This window comes from Manis javanica, chromosome 2 (genome assembly GCF_040802235.1).
Source record: "Manis javanica isolate MJ-LG chromosome 2, MJ_LKY, whole genome shotgun sequence".
Classification (NCBI taxonomy): domain Eukaryota; kingdom Metazoa; phylum Chordata; class Mammalia; order Pholidota; family Manidae; genus Manis; species Manis javanica.
This window is the reverse complement of record NC_133157.1, coordinates 105,329,048-105,346,799: the sequence shown is the minus strand read 5'-3', so window position 1 is coordinate 105,346,799 and position 17,752 is coordinate 105,329,048. Positions and strand designations below refer to the sequence as shown.

At 36.1% G+C, this 17,752-nt stretch overlaps 1 protein-coding gene across 13 annotated transcripts in view; it reads left to right on the top strand.

Moving 5' to 3' along the window:
- The window catches only part of ABI1 (abl interactor 1), a 146,812-nt gene that overhangs the window by 108,389 nt on the left and 20,671 nt on the right, over positions 1 to 17,752 (top strand). For 6 of the 13 annotated variants that reach the window (XM_037004493.2, XM_037004501.2, XM_037004497.2 and 3 more), the window contains exons 4-7: positions 2,352 to 2,366; positions 3,093 to 3,193; positions 4,450 to 4,590; positions 7,118 to 7,218. In XM_037004493.2, coding sequence (XP_036860388.1) covers positions 2,352 to 2,366; positions 3,093 to 3,193; positions 4,450 to 4,590; positions 7,118 to 7,218 — 358 coding nt within the window. Of the gene's footprint in view, positions 1 to 2,351; positions 2,367 to 3,092; positions 3,194 to 4,449; positions 4,591 to 7,117; positions 7,219 to 8,151; positions 8,230 to 17,752 lie in introns of all 13 variants that reach the window. The other 7 variants (XM_037004495.2, XM_037004502.2, XM_037004499.2 and 4 more) reach the window with 2 other exon arrangements.

Genomic DNA, 17,752 nt, shown 5'->3' with positions numbered 1-17,752 from the left:
CTAGAATAGAGAAGGCCTGAATACTTAGCAGAGACATTTAAATTTATTTTTTGATAAACAGTAATAAAAACTAACAGCCTTATAGCCTGGTTTATAATTTTCCAAGGATTATCCATATAGGTGTTTGTTTTTAAGCCTTGAAAAGACCATGTGATTTACAAGTTTTTACATTACGTTAGTGGACACACTGAAGCTTCAAAATATGTACAAAGGAATGATATTTTTAAAGGTTCCAATTTTATTAAACAGAGGAATAAGCTAATCAGTCATATCAAAGAAAGGATTGACTTATGGACTGGTAGAATCTGTGGTATGCAAAGCTTATGATTTATTGAGGGCCAGAAGATAGCAAGGAATAAAAGAGAATTCTGTTGTTTTCAACCTAAGATTCCAAGGAAATGGTAAAGGAGCTTGTCCATAAATATGAATGTCAAGGAAATGAAGTGACATCTTAAGGAAATAAAAAGTGTAATTTTGGGAACATAAGTGGAAAAATTTTGTATGTTGCTAACAATTGTACTATTTTAAGCTGTAAAATAATAGAGATTATTTCCTTCTAATGCTCCTCAACCCTAATATGTATACGCATACACACTTAATAGAGGAGGCTGAGCTTATGTACCATTGCATAATGGCAGAGTTCGGCCAAAATTTTCATTCTCAAATTCTCTTTTCATTCTTTCATTTAAAACCAGGTTATACTTGAATGCTAGATTATAAATAAGGAAGTAATTTTTTCATTTGTTCATTTGAATCAACAAATGAGCGAAGATGTATAGGCCTGTTTAGAATATTTCTAAGTTAGTATTTTGTGCGTTGTAATGCAATTACTACATCAGTACATCTTCAAGGGTAATAATGTTATTAAAGTTTAATTTCTTAATTCACGTGTGAAATGTAGCAGCTAGTAGAATTCCAGAAGTTCTTTCTAGGCAAACATGAGCAGTATCATTCTAAACAAACATTAAAGAATACTAAAATACTGGCACAGGTTCTAGAAATGAGAATATATCTAAGACAAAGTACAGTTGACCCTTGAACAATGTAGGGGTTAGGGGTGCCAATCCCCTATGCAGTTAAAAATCTGCATATAACTTGGCTCCCCAAAAACGTAACTCCTGATAGCCTACTGTGGACCAGAAGGAAGCCCTACTGATGACATAAACAGTAGTTTAACACATATTTTGTGTGTATCTATGTATTATATTATTGTATTCTTACAGTAAAGTAAGATGGAGAACAGAATGTTTTTTTCAAAATGTCATAAATCTCTAAAAAGTTTTCTGATATATTTATTGAAAAAATGCGTTTAAGTGTTCAACCATGTTGTTCAAGGGCCAACTGTACATTCCTTCTCTGGATGTCATAATTTTGCCTTCATGGTCACCTGAAAATATATATTTAGAAATAGAGATTTTATGAAAAGAACTTGAAATCTCCCAAAAGTCTATACAAAAGCAGATTGTACAGCCTGAAGATATTTTTTCTTATACAAGTAGTGGTGCATTAGGACTGTACACATTATTTCACATTATTCATATGTGCAAATGTTCATATTATTTCCTATGTACATATTTCATATATAGGATGTTACCTTTCACAGAAGTAGCCTTTAGGATTAAAACAGCTTTCTCAGTTTTGCATTTTGGTGAACTGCTTTAGAAGAAAACTTAGCAATAAAGCAACATGTATCTTCATAGTAGTCTTGGCCTGCTCAGATTTGAATTCATTAAGTTACAAGTAGGTTTCCATACCCTGCTTGTTTGTTCCTTATTTACAATCTGACTAAGCTATTACTGTTCATTGTGATTTTGTTGTCAAACACTGAGGTGCTAGGTCATTTTCTGAATTTGGTAGCAACCTGTGATTTTTAATTTTAGCATTTGCAGTTTATCACTTTTTGAAGTACTATATACTACCATTCATTAGGGAATGCTCTTATTTCAGTAAAGCATTAGGTCTTGTATACTGATATATTAAAGTAGCCTTATGTTTAAATCAAAGTTTGTTTATCATCTGTGAGGTTAGTTCCATAGGATAAAGTGCTGACCTAAGAAATTTTTGGACCTGCATAAGATTAGCGTAATTAAGTGGTGGTATCTTTATGGATATATTCATAAAAATATGTGATAACATAGTTTTAAAAAAATACTTTTAAAAATATGTGATAACACATGAATATTTCCCTACTGTTATGGCTATCTTTTTCTTTACAAAATATTTGAAATATGGCTGGGTAAGAAGCTTATTAACATGAATTGAATAACTGTAAATGTAAACCTGTCCTATCAGATGTAACTTAATTTAGAATTAATTTCTACTTTTTCCCCCCTTTTTTTGCCATCGTAAAGTGGCTAAAAGCCAAGGTAAGAAATGTTACTTATCATTTGATCCACAGTATTCCCTCTATATTGATAGAGGCTGCAGAGCCACTAAAATATTGAAAACTTTTCCTCTGTCTGTCTGCTTTTCCCCCATAGGATTTATGTAGATTAAATTTACTCAAACTCAGTTCAAATCAGCAACATTTAGCTTGAATATGTTAATATATCAAAGATATATTGACATCTGCATTTATATAGGAACATTAATTTTGCTAACATTTATTGCTTCGCTTATCTTTTGATAGTTGCCTTGCTTTTATTGACTTATAATTAGGTTTTCCAGACATCATACATGACTTTGTTACTGAATTACTAGGATAAAGGCAATTTTTCAGTTGAATATCTTAGCAAATTGACACTGAGATCTGTAGTTTATATTCATGTACACATTAAAAAATTTGGGGGAAACCCCATATTTATTTGAATGCAGATAAGTTTGATTTTGGTTAATATGTTTAACAATAAAATAATGTATAAAATCCAATAATGTCACCTGTTTTTCACTATAATTTGATAAGAATAGCACAAACTAGGAAAGCCAAGTACAATGGTTTCTTGACTTTTTCAAATGTAGTACCAAAGTCTGTTATTAAAACTGTCTGGGAATCCTTACTTCATATTCTGATATTTAAAAAAATAATACAGGGTGTCAAAACACCAAGAGAACAATTTGATGCAAAAATAAAAGCTTTTCTTTCCACATTTTAGCATGGAAATAACCAGCCTGCAAGAACTGGCACGCTGTCGAGAACAAATCCTCCTACTCAGAAACCACCAAGTCCTCCCATGTCAGGCCGGGGAACGTTGGGGTAAGAATTCAACTACATTGTACAGGAAAATTCCTGTGCTAAAGAAAAGCTGTTTCTGTGACTTCAGTAAATGTATGGACCCTTCTTGGGAAACTTTTAATATGATCTAGTCTACTTCTTACAAATCCATTTTGGTTCTTAATTCCTTGAATAGAATCGAAAATGAATATGCCTATTTTATATTATTTTCTCTAGAAGTCTTTACTGGAAAAGTTCTTTCATTTATGTGTAAATGAGCCGTTTTTTAATCTTCAAATCCATTTAAGAAAATATGTAAATCTAAGTTTATTTCAAATGAAATGACCAGAGGATCCCATACAGTGCCTTCATATGTATTTATCATATTTATAATACAGAACTTTGAGTAAGTGGTCTGTTTTGTATAGTTCAGCGTGGTAGCCATGTTACTTGGCACTTGAGACTTTGGAACTCTTCATCTAGACTACTTGTAACTGTGCTTCTGCTGAAACCTTAGGACCCTTCATGCTTGAGCTTTGTGGAAAGGCTAGTTAAAGAAATAGAAAAGATAAGTTGTTGGCTTATTCCTTGTCACTTCTCAATGCAGTAAAAAATACTGAATAATGGGGTAAGGCATTTCTGGAAGATTGCTCACCTTAACATAGGAAATCATACATACCTTATTTTTGGTGGAGGGGTAGCAAATCATATTCTATAGTAATAGGGATCAACACAACATTTTTAGAGAATCTTAGTTTCCATTTTCATTCTGTAAAACCCTTGCCCCTGAAAAAAAATCTATGAAGTTATTAAATAGAAAGTTAACAAGTTAAAATCATTTATTGAGAAACTAAAGGCATTACATCTAGGATCAGTATATACTTGTCCATTTATTTCCATATTGAAGTAGGAATAAATTGCAGAGGAGACATTTAGATTCCATGACTTATAAAGACAGAGGCTTATGGGTGATTGAGTTATAGGAATAATGTATATTTCAAAGTTTGGTAGTATCAAGCACTTAAAAAATTATAACCTATTTTTAGAAATAAGGTTAGAACTTTAAAATTACCCTTTCCTATGGTTTTTCTAAGAAAAGGCTAATGAATTTTAGTTATTGTGTTACAGTAACAAAAATGATATACCCCAATTAAGAATATTTTAAAAAATTTATTTTTAAAACTTTTCTTTTAAAAACTTGTGTTATACTTGGTTACAAAGAGACAATCACAAATTTGTGGGGAAATTTTATTTAATTTTTCTTACTTTTTCTTTCTTCTCTTACTAAACTTGTTTAGACGGAATACTCCTTACAAAACCCTGGAACCTGTTAAACCCCCAACAGTTCCTAATGACTACATGACAAGTCCTGCTAGGCTTGGAAGTCAGCATAGTCCAGGCAGGACAGCTTCTTTAAATCAGAGACCGAGGACACACAGGTAAGCCTGGAGATTAAGCCTTTGAGTGTCAGAAAGGGATGTTCTGACTGGGGCAGTCTTATGTGAAGCTGCTGAATGCAGTTCTACCCTAATACTAGTATAGAATGTAATTGCCAAGAGAAATAATAATGTGTATGTTCCTGGAAGTTTGTGTCATAACTTCTGTTTTTTAGATTTTTTAATAGGTGATTATGCTGTTAGCAGATTGTTAATTATTTCTTTGATGGGCACATTTGTATTTGGATAAAGCCTAAAGAATATTTTTTGGAAGTCTTTTTTAAAAACATCAAAATCCAGAAGATTTTTGTATAAAAGGTTAATATCATAAGATTTAAAAATTTAATTTGAAATTACAGAACAAGACTTAAACTTTAAGCGGTCAGAGGAAAGACAGCTTAAATGTGAGGAAGAATTCTTGAGAGAGTTGATATGCTGGAATGTGTTATTGTATAAATTGTTTTTTAAAAAGGTTTAGCAACTACCCAGTGGATTTTTAAAAACTTGGTTATGGAGGATAACACACATTTAGAAAAAGTATACACTTTATTAAGTATACAACTTAATAGATTAGCACAAATTGAACATGCTAATGTAACTAACCATCACCCAGATCAGAAAATGGAATATTACCAGCAGTCCAGAAGTCCCTCTTCGGTCCTTTCCTAATTATTGCCTCAACCTTCTTCCCCCTCCAGAAGTAGCCACTCTGTATTTGGGTACTTTTATAAAGCCAGACAAATGTGTTGTTTTATCTTGAGTTTTACTTCTGACTTACTTAATAACTTGAGCAAAGAACCTCTCTTTACTTTCACTTTTAAGTTGGCATATTAGAGATACAACTTAGCAAAATCATTTTTGGGGATACAATGAAATAGGGTACATCAAAGTCTTAATTCTCTAATTGATAACTTTTTATTGCTAGTGTTAGTAAATAATAAATTGTATTGATATCTGCAGTTACTGCATCAGGTCAAGTTCAATGAGGATGAAAGTTGTTTGTTTTTTGAATTATATCTGTTTTTCTCTGTGGTGGAAGTAGTTTAGTCATATTCAACAAGCAGTTATTAAGAGTTACTTTGTTAGATACTTGGGATATTCTAATATAGTATAGTTCTTTTTTACAGAAACTCATTCTGTTAGAACAGGGATCCACACATCTTTTAATAAAAGGCCAGATTGTCAGTATTTTAGGATTTGTGGACCATAGCATCTCTGTTACAGTTACTTAGCTCTGTCATTATGGCATGAAAGCAGCCATGGACATGAACATATAAATGAAAGAGCATGGTTGTATTCTAGTAAAATGTTACATATTGCACAGAAATTTGAATTTCATATAATTTTTTTTCTTGATAGAAATTGAATATTTAATCATAAAACATCTGTGAAGTAGCATTATTCCCATTTTATACACAGAATTTCATATAATTTTAATATTGTCATAAAATATTATGCCTCTCAGTTTTTAACCCAAATATTTAAAATGTAGAAAGCATTCTTAAAAATTGGATGTACCATTGGCCAGATTTGGCCCACGGGCTGTAATTTGCCAACCCCCATGTTAGAAAAGGGGCACATAACCCAAAATATGCATATGTCTGTGATGCAGTGGTGGTGCAAAGGAGGGCATTGCTTACCTGACTTGAGGGAGTAGAAGCTTTCACATCAAAGCAATTTTTGTTACATAAACACCTTTTTCTTCCATTAAAATGTAGTAATATAATTATACAATGATTATACTGGAAAAAAAAATTAAAAGTTTACCTAGGCAGAGCACATCTTTGTATCATTGAGTTTGTTGCCTATTTAGCCTGTGATGTTGATTTTAAAACATAATGTGGAGCCTGAGTCTATATGTGTGCATTATACATGGGCACACATGTAGATTTAGAAAAGAACTGGATAGTGTGAGGTTGTGTACTTTAAAGGACACTAAAGCCGTAGGAATTAGAATAGGGAATTGGTTAAAGTTTAACAGTATTGAGTATTCTAGAATACCCCATGCAGAAAGTTTGTTACTATTTCTGTCATTTTGCTGATTTTCCAGACATTTTCCATTTCTTCTTCACCATCCTTTGAAATGGAGGTTTTCATACTAATCCAGACTAAAACTGCTTACCTTCTTTATTAATTTCCATAGCATCTTGTATATTCTTTTTTGTGACATCCATCACACCATTTATTAATGTTTTCCCATTCTCAGATATGAGCTCCACAGCAATGTAGTTCATGTCTGTTCACTGTTGTTCATGGTAGATTTTAAATAAAATTCTGTTGACTGATTGTACTACAAGATTTTATTGGTCATTCATTTCTCAATAGGATGATCTCTTTTGGTAGTTCTCTGATTACTGTCATACTATTATATTGGTTTCCAGTGGATTCAGAAATAAAATGAAACAGAAGAACCACTTCAAGTATTAGGGTTAAATTTTGTATGAAAGTTTTTAAAACCTCTTGTTTCATATATATATATATGTATATATAAATCTGTAGAAATGTTCTTTTCACAATTTTTTCTTTGCAGTGGGAGTAGTGGAGGAAGTGGAAGTCGAGAAAACAGTGGAAGCAGCAGTATTGGCATTCCAATTGCTGTCCCTACACCTTCACCACCAACCATTGGACCAGGCATGTTACTGAGTGATTTATTTAAATATGTGGCAGTACTTAGGAGCTTTATTATAGAGTTCTGAACTCCTTTAGTTATATTAAGTCATTTATTAAATTCACATGATTATTTGCTGGAATCAATGCTAACAACAAATTTTAAAATATTTTTGGATTGGTTTTCACATAGTCTCAGGGTTTTACCAGCTGTTTCTCCTTACACATAAAGCATATTAAATAGCTTTATTAAATAACTTTCTGACCATTTACCTTTAGAAATACTTGTGTGGGACACTAGTCAGGAATGGTATTTATTATTTCAAGAGAAAATCAATATTGTGCTACTCCAGCCAAAGGATTAGTGTCTGTAATGTGAATTATGTATCAGTGAGTTTTGTTGTTGCCTTGTAGGCTAGTATCTCAACTCTGGTTTTAGCTTGTTCTGTGACTTCATTATATATATGATATTCAATACATATTTCAGTAAAATGCCATGAATTTAAAATGGGATCCAAGTAGGAAAAGTTCTGTTATTCTTTTACATTTATGTACAAATGTAAGAAGTCCTTCCAGAGCATTAAATCAGTCCCTTGATTTTTTTTTTTTTTTTTTTAGTAAATGAAATGAAGACTTAATAGTGTTTAAAATAGACATTTTACTAGTAAGTATGATAATGAAAACTGTTAGGGAAAAATTGTTTGCTTCTCAGGGATTTTGTCAAAAAAGGAGAAAAAGCTACTTACAAGAGCAGGTGTATCTTATAGGTAATGCAAGTATGAACTTAATGGCCTTTTTACCTAGTAAAATTCATATTCATGTGAACAAGCTTTACATATGGCTGTCTCCTTTTTTGTTTTATGACTCTTCTATCCAAATCATTGTACTTTCTTACTGCTTGAGACTGTTTAGTTTTCTTTCGTGTACTCTGACCTGAATTATAAAATATTTTATTAGAAAGCATTTCTGTTTCTTTTTCTGGAGCCCCATCAGCCCCACCTCCTCCACCACTTCTCCCAGTGAACACTGTGCTGGGTGAGATTGCATAATAACCATTGGAGTGATTTGACTTCATTTGCATATTGCATAACAAACTGCTTTGCTAGACTGCTACTTTTTTTTTGGAAACATGATGAGTTTAATAAAGCCCAGTCTCAGATGCTATTTCATAAAGTTCAAATACAAGAAAACCAAAAATTGTTTAGACCAAAAAATACTTATATGATTTTTAAGATAAGAGACAAGCAAGCACAAAATTCAGAGTATGGGTTGGTATGGGAGGGGAGAGGCCAGAAGATGGGGTTTGGAAGGAGAACAAGAGTAACTGTAAATTATTAGCAAAGGTCCAATTTGGATAGAGTGGAGAGTTCACGGAGGTGCATTAAATTATTATGCTTTATAACTTACAGGTGTGTTATATTTATTTTCATGGTATCAAATAGTATTTGTATATTTATATATAACTATTATTTATATAATTTAAAAGATAAGGGAAAAATCTACTTATATGAAAAAGACATTTTCAATACAGTGAAATTAGGTGCCATTTGTTAAGAACTCACTAAGAATCCCAATTAATGACCCAGAAACTCAGGTCACACTCAATGCTGCTACTTCCTTTCCCATATGAGTTCACTTTCCCTCTATCCCTGATCTTACTCAAGAACCCATCTTCCTCTTGTGTACTGAGTTCCAATGCCTTTCAACTTTTTCTAACTTCCTCTGCTTCAGTAAGTGGCTGTACCATCCCCCTGGTTATCTTCTTTTTATAAATTTTTTTGTTAAGGTATTGATATTCACTCTTATGAAGGTTTCACATGAAAAACAATGTGGTTACTACAATCACCCATATTATCGAGTCCCCCCCACCATACTCCATTGCAGACAGTGTCGATCAGTGTAGTAAGATGCCACAGACTCATTACTTGTCTCTGTGCTACACTGTCTTCCCCATGATCCCCCCTACACCATGTGTGTCCATCATAATACTCATCAAACCCTTTCTCCCTCCCTCCCACCCTCCCTCTGCCACCACTAACCCTTTGGTAACTGCTGGTCCCTTCTTGGAGTCTGTGAGTCGGCTGCTGTTTTGTTCCTTCAGTTTTGCTTTGCTGTTGTACTCCACAAATGAGGGAAATCATTTGGTCCTTGTCTTTCTCTGCCTGGCTTATTTCACTGAGCATGATACCCTCCAGCTCCATCCATGTTGTTGCAAATGGTAGGATTTGTTTTCTTCTTATGGTTGAATAGTATTCCACCGTGTATATATGTACCACCTCTTCTTTATTCATTCATCTACTGATGGACACTTAGTTGCCTCCATATCTTTGCTCTTGTAAATAGTGCTGCAATAAATAAGGGGTGCATATGTCTTTTTTAATCTGAAAACGTGTATTTTTTGGGTAAATTCCTAGGAGTGGAATACCAGGGTCAAATGGTACTTGTATTTTTAGTTTTTTGAGGAACCTCCATAGTGCTTTCCACAATGGTTGAACTAGTTTACATTCCCACCAGCAGTGTAGGAGGGTTCCCCTTTCTTTGCATCCTCACCAGCATTTGTTGTCATCTTTTGGATGTTGGCCATCCTACTGATGTGAGGTGATATCTCATTGTGTTTTTAATTTGCATTTCCCTGATAACTAGTGATGTGGAGCATCTTTTCATGTGCCTGTTGGTCATCTGAATTTCCTCTTTGGCGAGTAGTCTGCTTATATCCTCCACCCATTTTTTTTTTTTTTTGAGGGCATCTCTCATTTATTGATCAAATGGTTGTTAACAACAGTAAAATTCTGTATAGGGAGTCAATGCTCAATGCACAATCATTAATCCATCTCAAGCCTAATTCTTGTCAGTCTCCAATCTTCTGAAGCATAATGAACAAGTTCTTACATGGTGAACAAATTCTTACATAGTGAATAAGTTCTTACATGGTGAACAGTACAAGGGCAGTCATCACAGAAACTTTCGGTTTTGATCACGCATTATGAACTATAAACAATCAGGTCAAATATGAATAGTCGTTTGATTTTTATACTTGATTTATATGTGGATCCCACATTTCTCCCTTTATTATTACTATTATTTTTATTTTTAATAAAATGCTGAAGTGGTAGGTAGATGCAAGATAAAGGTAGAAAACATAGTTTAGTGTTATAAGAGAGCAAATGTAGATGATCAGGTGTGTGCCTGTAGACTATGTGTTAATCCAAGCTAGACAAGGGCATTAAAACATCCACGGATGCAGAAGATTTCTCTCAAAACAGGGTGGGTGAGGTTCTAAGCTTCACCACTGTTGATCCCCAGTTTCTCACCTGATGGCCACCCTGCGACTGTGCCTGTCTTAGGTTGTTCCTCCCTTGAGGAATCTTACCCATCTCTGGCTAACCAGTCATCTTCCGGGGCCGTACAGGGAGATGTAAAGTTGGTAAGGGAGAGAGAAGCCATATTGTTTGAAAAGGTTAGCTTTTTACTTCTTTGCAGATTTATGCTCTGTGGCTTCTATGCCCAGCATTTATCTTGAGATATCTTTACCACTTCCTTCACCCATTTTTTAATCAGGTTATTTGTTTTTTGGGTGTTGAGGTGTGTGAGTTCTTTATATACTTTTGATGTTAACCCCTTGTCAGATACATCATTTACAAATATATTCTCCCATATTGTAGGATGCTTTTTTGTTGTGTGATGGTGTCCTTTGCTGTACATGAGTTTTTTAGCTTGGTGTAGTCCCATTTGCTAATTTGTGCTTTTGTTTCCCTTGCCTGAGGTGATGTACTCAGGAAAAAGTTGCTCATATTTATGTCCAAGAGGTTTTTGCCTTTGTTTTTTTTTTTTATTTTGGTATCATTAATCCCCAATTACATGAGGAACATTATGTTTACTAGACTCCCCCCATCAAGAAGTCCCCCCCCACATACCCCATTACAATCTCAGTCCATCAGCTTAGTAAGGTGCTATAGAATCACTACTTGTCTTCTGTGTCGTACAGCCCTCCCTGTGCTCCACCATTACACATGCTAATCATAATACCCCCTTTCCCCCACCCCACACCCCCTTATCCCTCCCTTTCCACCTATCTTCCCCAGTCCCTTTCCCTTTGGTAACTGTTAGTCCATTCTTGGGTGCTGTGAGTCTGCTGCTATTTTACTCCTTCAGTTTTTTCTTTGTTCTTATACTCCACAGATGAGTGAAATCATTTGATACTTGTCTTTCTCCACCTGGCTTACTTCAATGAGTATAATACCCTCTAGCTCCATCCATGTTGTTGCAAATGGTAGTATTTGTTTTCTTCTTATGGCTGAATAATATTCCATTGTGTATATGTACCACATCTTCTTTATCCATTCATCTACTGATGGATGCTTAAGTTGCTTCCAATTCTTGGCTGTTGTAAATAGTGCTGCAATAAACATAGGGGTGCATATGTCTTTTTCAAATTGGGCTGGTGCATTCTTGGGGTAAATTCCTAGAAGTGGGATTCCTGGGTCAAATGGTATTTCTATTTTGAGCTTTTTGAGGAACCTCCATACCGCTTTCCACAATGGTTGAACTAATTTACATTCCCACCAGCAATGTAGGAGGGTTCCCCTTTCACCACAACCTTGCCAACATTTGTTGTTGTTTGTCTTTTGGATGGTGTTGATCCTTACTGGTGTGAGGTGATATCTCATCGTGGTTTTAATTTGCATTTCTCTGATTACTAGCAATGTGGAGCATCTTTTAATGTGTCTGTTGGCCATCTGAATTTCTTCTTTAGAGAACTGTCTATTCAGCTCCTCTGACATTTTTTTATTGGAGTGTTCACTTTTTGTTTGTTGAGGTGCGTGAGCTCTTTGTATATTTTGGATGTCAACCCTTTATTGGATCTGTCATTTATGAATATATTCTCCCATACTGTAGAATGCCTTTTTGTTCTATTGGTGGTGTCCCTTGCTGTACAGAAGCTTTTCAGCTTGATATAGTCCCACTTGTTCATTTTTGCTTTTGTTTCCCTTGCCCCGGGAGATGTGTTCATGAAGAAGTGCCTCATGTTTATGCCCAAGAGATTTTTGCCTATGTTTTTCTCTAAGAGTTTTATGGTTTCATGACTTACATTCAGGTCTTTGATCCATTTTGAATTTACTTTTGTGTATGGGGTTAGACAGTGATACAGTTTCATTCTCTTATATGTAGCTGTCCAGTTTTGCAAACACCAACTGTTGAAGAGGCTGTCATTTCCCCATTGTATGTCCATGGCACCTTTATCATATATTAATTGACCATATATGTTTGGGTTAATATCTGGACCTTCTATCCTGTTCCACTAGTCTGTGGGTCTGTACTTGTGCCAATACCAAATTGTCTTGTTTACTGTAGCTTTGTAGTAGAGTTTGAAGATGGGAAGCAAGACCCCTGTTTTATTTTCCTTTCTCAGGATTGCTTTGGCTATTTGGGATCTTTTGTGATTCCATGTGAATTTTGAAACTATTTGTTCCAGTTTGTTGAAGAATGCTGTTGGTATTTTGATAGCAATTGCATTGAATCTGTAGATTACTTTAGGCAGGATGGCCATTTTGACAATATTAATTCTTCCTACCCAAGAGCATGGCACAAGCTTCCATTTTTTAGTGTCTTCTTTAATTTCTCTTAATTAAGAGTATCTTGTAGTTTTCCGGGGATAGGCCTTTCATTTCCTTGGTTAGGTTTATTACTAGGTATTTTATTCTTTTTTATGTAATTGTTGAACAAGTTGTCATTTCCCCATTGTATGTCCATGGCTCCTTTCTCCTGATTTCTCTTTCTGTTAGTTCATCATTAGTGTGTAGGAAAAGCAACAGATTTCTGTGTATTAATTTTGTATCCTGCAACTTTGCTGAATTCAGATATTTGTTCTAGTAGTTCTGGAGTGGAGTCTTTAGGGTTTTTTATGTATAATATCATGTCATCTGCAAATAGTGACAGTTTGACTTCTTTACCAATCTGGATGCCTTGTGTTTGTTTGTTTTGTCTGATTGCCATGGCTAGGACCTCCAGTACTATGTTGAGTAAACAGTGGGGAGAGTGGGCATCCCTTTCTTGTTCCTGATCTCAGAGGAACTTTCAGCTTCTCGCTGTTCAGTATGAGGCTGGCTGTGGGTTTATCATATATGGCCTTTATTATATTGAGGTACTTGCCCTCTGTACCCATTTTGTTGAGAGATTTTATCATGAATGGATGTTGAATTTTGTTGAATGCTTTTTCTGCATCTACTGAGATGATCATGTGGTTTTTGTCCTTCTTTTGTTGATATGGTGGATGATGTTGATGGATTTTTGAATATTGTACCATCCTTGCATCCCTGAGATGAATCCCACTTGATCATGGTGTATGATCTTCTTGATGTATTTCTGAATTCGCTTTCCTAATATTTTGTTGAGTATTTTTGCATCTATGTTCATCAGGGGTGTTGGTCTGTAATTTTCTTTTTTTGTGGGGTCTTTGCCTGGTTTTGGTATTAGAATGATGCTGGCTTCATAGAATGAGTTGGGAAGTACTCCCTCCACTTCTATTTCTTGGAAAACTTTAAGGAGAATGGGTATTATGTCTTTTCTATATGTCTTATAAAATTCAAAGGTGAATCCATCTGGTCTGGAGGTTTTGTTCTTGGGCAGTTTTTTGATTGCCAGTTCAATTTCATTGTTCATAATTGGTCTGTTTAGATTTTCTGTTTCTTCCTTGGTCAGTCTTGGAAGGTTTTGTTTTTCTAGGAAGTTGTCCATTTCTTCTAGGTTTTCCAGCTTGTTAGCATATAGATTTTCATAGTATTCTCTAATAATTCTTTGTATTCCTGTGGGGTCCGTCATTATTTTTCCCTTCTCATTCCTTATTTTGTTGATGTTTGTTGATTCTCTTTTTCCTTTAATAAGTCTGGCTAGGGGCTTATCTATTTTGTTCATTTTCTCAAAGAACCAGCTCTTGGTTTCATTGATTTATTTTTCTGTGTTATTCTTCTCAATTTTATTTATTTCTTCTCTGATTTTTATTATGTCCCTCCTTCTGCCGACTTTGGGCCTCATTTATTCTTCTTTTTCCAGTGTCAATAATTGTGACTTTATACTATTCATTTGGGATTGTTCTTCCTTCTTTACATAGGCCTGGATTGCTATATACTTTCCTCTTAGAACTGCCTTCATTGCATCCCACAGAAATTGGGGCTTTGTGCTGTTGTCAATTTTTTTTTGCTTGATCTCTATTTTAATTTGGTCATTGATCCATTGATAATTTAGGAGCATCTTGTTGAGCCTTCATGTGTTTGTGAGCCTTTTTTTTTTCATTGTACAATTCATTTCTAGTTTTATATGTTTGTGGTCTCAGAAGTTGTTTGGTAAAATTTCAATGTTTTTGAATTTACTGAGGCTCTTTTTGTGGCCTTATATGTTGTATATTCTGGAAAATGTTCCATGTGCACTTGAGAAGAATGTGTATCCTGCTGCTTTTGGGTGTAGAGCTCTGTAGATATCTACTATGTCCATGTGTTCTGGTGTGTTGTTCAGTGCCTCTGTGTCCTCGCTTATTTTCTGTCTGCTGGATCTGTCCTTTGGAGTAAGTGGTGTGTTGAAGTCTCCTAGAATGAATGCATTGCATTCTATTTCATCTTTTAATTCTGTTAGTATTTGTTTCACATATGTTGATGCTCCTGTATTGGGTGCGTATATATTTATAATGGTCATATCCTCTTATTGGAGTGACCCCTTTATCATTATGTAGTGTCATTCTTTATCTCTTGTTACTTTCTTTGTTTTGAAGTCTATTTTGTCTGATACAAGTACTGCAACACCTGCTTTTTCCTCCCTGTTATTTGCATGAAATATCTTTTTCCATCCATTGACTTTTAGTCTGTTTGTATCTTTGGGTTTGAAGTGAGCCTCTTGAACGCAGCATGTAGATTGCTTTTTTATCCATTCTATTACTCTGTGTCTTTTGATTGGTGCATTCAGTCCATTTACATTTAGGGTGATTATTGAAAGATATGTACTTATTGCCATTGCAGGCTTTAGGTTCGTGGTTACCAAAAGTTCAAGGGTAGCTTCTTTACTATCTAATCATCTTACTTAACTCGCTTATTAAGCTATTATAAACAGAGTCTGATGATTCTTTATTTTGCTCCCTTCTTATTCCTCCTCCTCCATACTTTATATGTTAGGTATTTTATTCTGTACTCTTTTGTGTTTCCTTTGACTGCTTTTGTGCTAGTTGATTTTATTTTTTGCCTTTTTTTAGTATTTGGTTGGTCTGCTTTCTTTGGTGTGATTTTATTTTCTCTGGTGACATCATTTTAGCCTTAGGAGTGCTTCCATCTAGAGAAGTTCCTTTAATATATCCTGTAGAGGTGGTTTGTGGGAGGTAAATCTCCTCAACTTTTGCTTGTCTGGGAATTGTTTCATCCCTCCTTGATATTTAAATGATAATCATGCTGGATATAGTATTCTTGTTTCAAAGCCCTTGTATTTCATTACATTAAATATATCATGCCATTCTCTTCTGCCCTGTAAGGTTTCTGTTGAGAAGTGTGATGATAGCCTGATGGGTTTTCCTTTGTAGGTGACCTCTTTTCTCTCTCTAGCTGCCTTTAATACTTTGTCTTTGATCTTTGCCATTTTAATTATTATATGTCTTGGTGTTGTCCTCTTTGGGTCCTTGTGTTAGGAGATCTGTGTGCTTCCATGGTCTGAGAGACTATTTCCTTCCCCAGTTTGGGGAAGTTTTCAGCAATTATTTTTTCAAAGACATTTTCTATCACTTTCTCTGTTCTTCTGGTACCCCTGCAATGCAAATATTTTTCCGTTTGGATTGGTCACACAGTTCTCTTAATATTCTTTCATTCCTTGAGATCCTTTTATCTCTCTCTGCCTCAGCTTCTCTGTGTTCCTGTTCTCTGATTTCTGTTCCATTAACGGCCTCTTGCACCTCATCCAGTCTGCTCTTTAGTCCTTCCAGAGATTGTTTTATTTCTGTATTCTCTCTCCCAACTTGATCCCTTAGCTCTTGCATATTTCTCTTCAGGTCCATCAGCATGGTTATGACCATTATTTTGAATTCTTTTTCAGGAAGATTGGTTAAATCTGTCTCTCCAGGCCCCCTCTCAGGGATTGTCTGGGTGATTCTGGACTGGACCAAAGTCTTCTGCCTTTTCATGGTGATTGAGGTTTGTAGGCAGGTGGTGCATGTGTCAGCTGGGAGAACAAAGTCCCTTCCTGCTTGCTGGTTGCCTTGCCCCTGTCTGCTGCCTTTGTTGTTCCCCGCACACCGGGAGCAGCCCTTGGGGCAGCCCAGAGCCCTGTGGGAAGAGGCAGGCATGCCGGGTGGGCTCTCCTGCGAGAACAGCGTCCCTCCGCACCTTGTCCTAGCTTACTCTGCGTGCGCTGGCCTCTCAATTCTGGCCCGGGTGGCTGCGCGCTGGGAGGAGACTGGGTGGGTGCTGTAGGCATGGCCACTCCCGGGCTGTTCGGCCCGGGCTGCTTGGGAAGGGGAATGAACAGCAGGCTGTTTATCACCGTGTCGGGCCTCAGAACTGCATTGCCACTCGGCGTTAGGGCGCCTGGAGTTCCCCGGGATTCCCAGCTTCTAGGCTGAGTGTGCCGGGACGATTCTGTCCAGCTCTGATGCGTCAGTCCCTTTAAGACTTTCAAAAAGCTTGCTTTTCTTTTGTTCCAGGGGAGCCAGCTGCACGGACCCGCTTGCAGGTTTTACTCTTCCGTTTCCCCGATATTCAGTGCACCATGCAATGTGTGTCTGTGCTCCCAGCGCAGATTACTAGGGCTGGGTATTCAGCAGTCCTCTGCTTCCACTCCCTCCCCTCTCCAACTCCTCCCCTCTTGCTGGGGAGCTGGGGTGGTTGGAGTGCTCGGGTACTGCTGGACTGTGGCCTGTATCTTACCCCCTTTGTGAGATGCCAAGTTCTCACAGATGTAGATGTAGCCTGGCTGTTGTACTGTATCCTCTGGTCTCTCTGTTAGGTGTAGTTTTATTTGGCGTATTTTCAAAAATACGTGTGGTTTTGAGAGGAGATTTCTGCTGCCCTACTTAGTCCCCCATCTTCCCAGAATCACCTATGTTTTTCCCTAAGAGTTTATGGTTTCATGACTTATATTCATGTCTTTAATCCATTTCAAGTTTACTTTTTGTAGGGGGATAGACAATAATTCAGTTTCATTCTCTTCCATGTAGCTGTCCAGTTTTGCCAACATAGGTTGCTGAAGGGGCTGTCATTTCCCCATTGTCCATGGCTCTTTTGTTGTATATTAATTGATCATATATGCTTGGGTTAATATCTGGACTCTCTACTTTGTTCCACTGGTCTATGGGTCTGTTCCTGTGCCAGTACCAAATTGTCTTGATTACTGTGGCTTTGTAGTAGAGCTTGAAGTCAGGGAGCTTAATCCCCCCAGGTTTATGCTTCCTCCTCAAGATTGCTTTGACTCTTCAGAGTCTTTTGTGGTTCCATATGAATTTTAGAATGATTTGCTCTAGTTGTTGAAGAATGCTATTGGTATTTTGATAAGGGATTGAATTGAATCTGCAGATTGCTTAGGCAGGATGGCC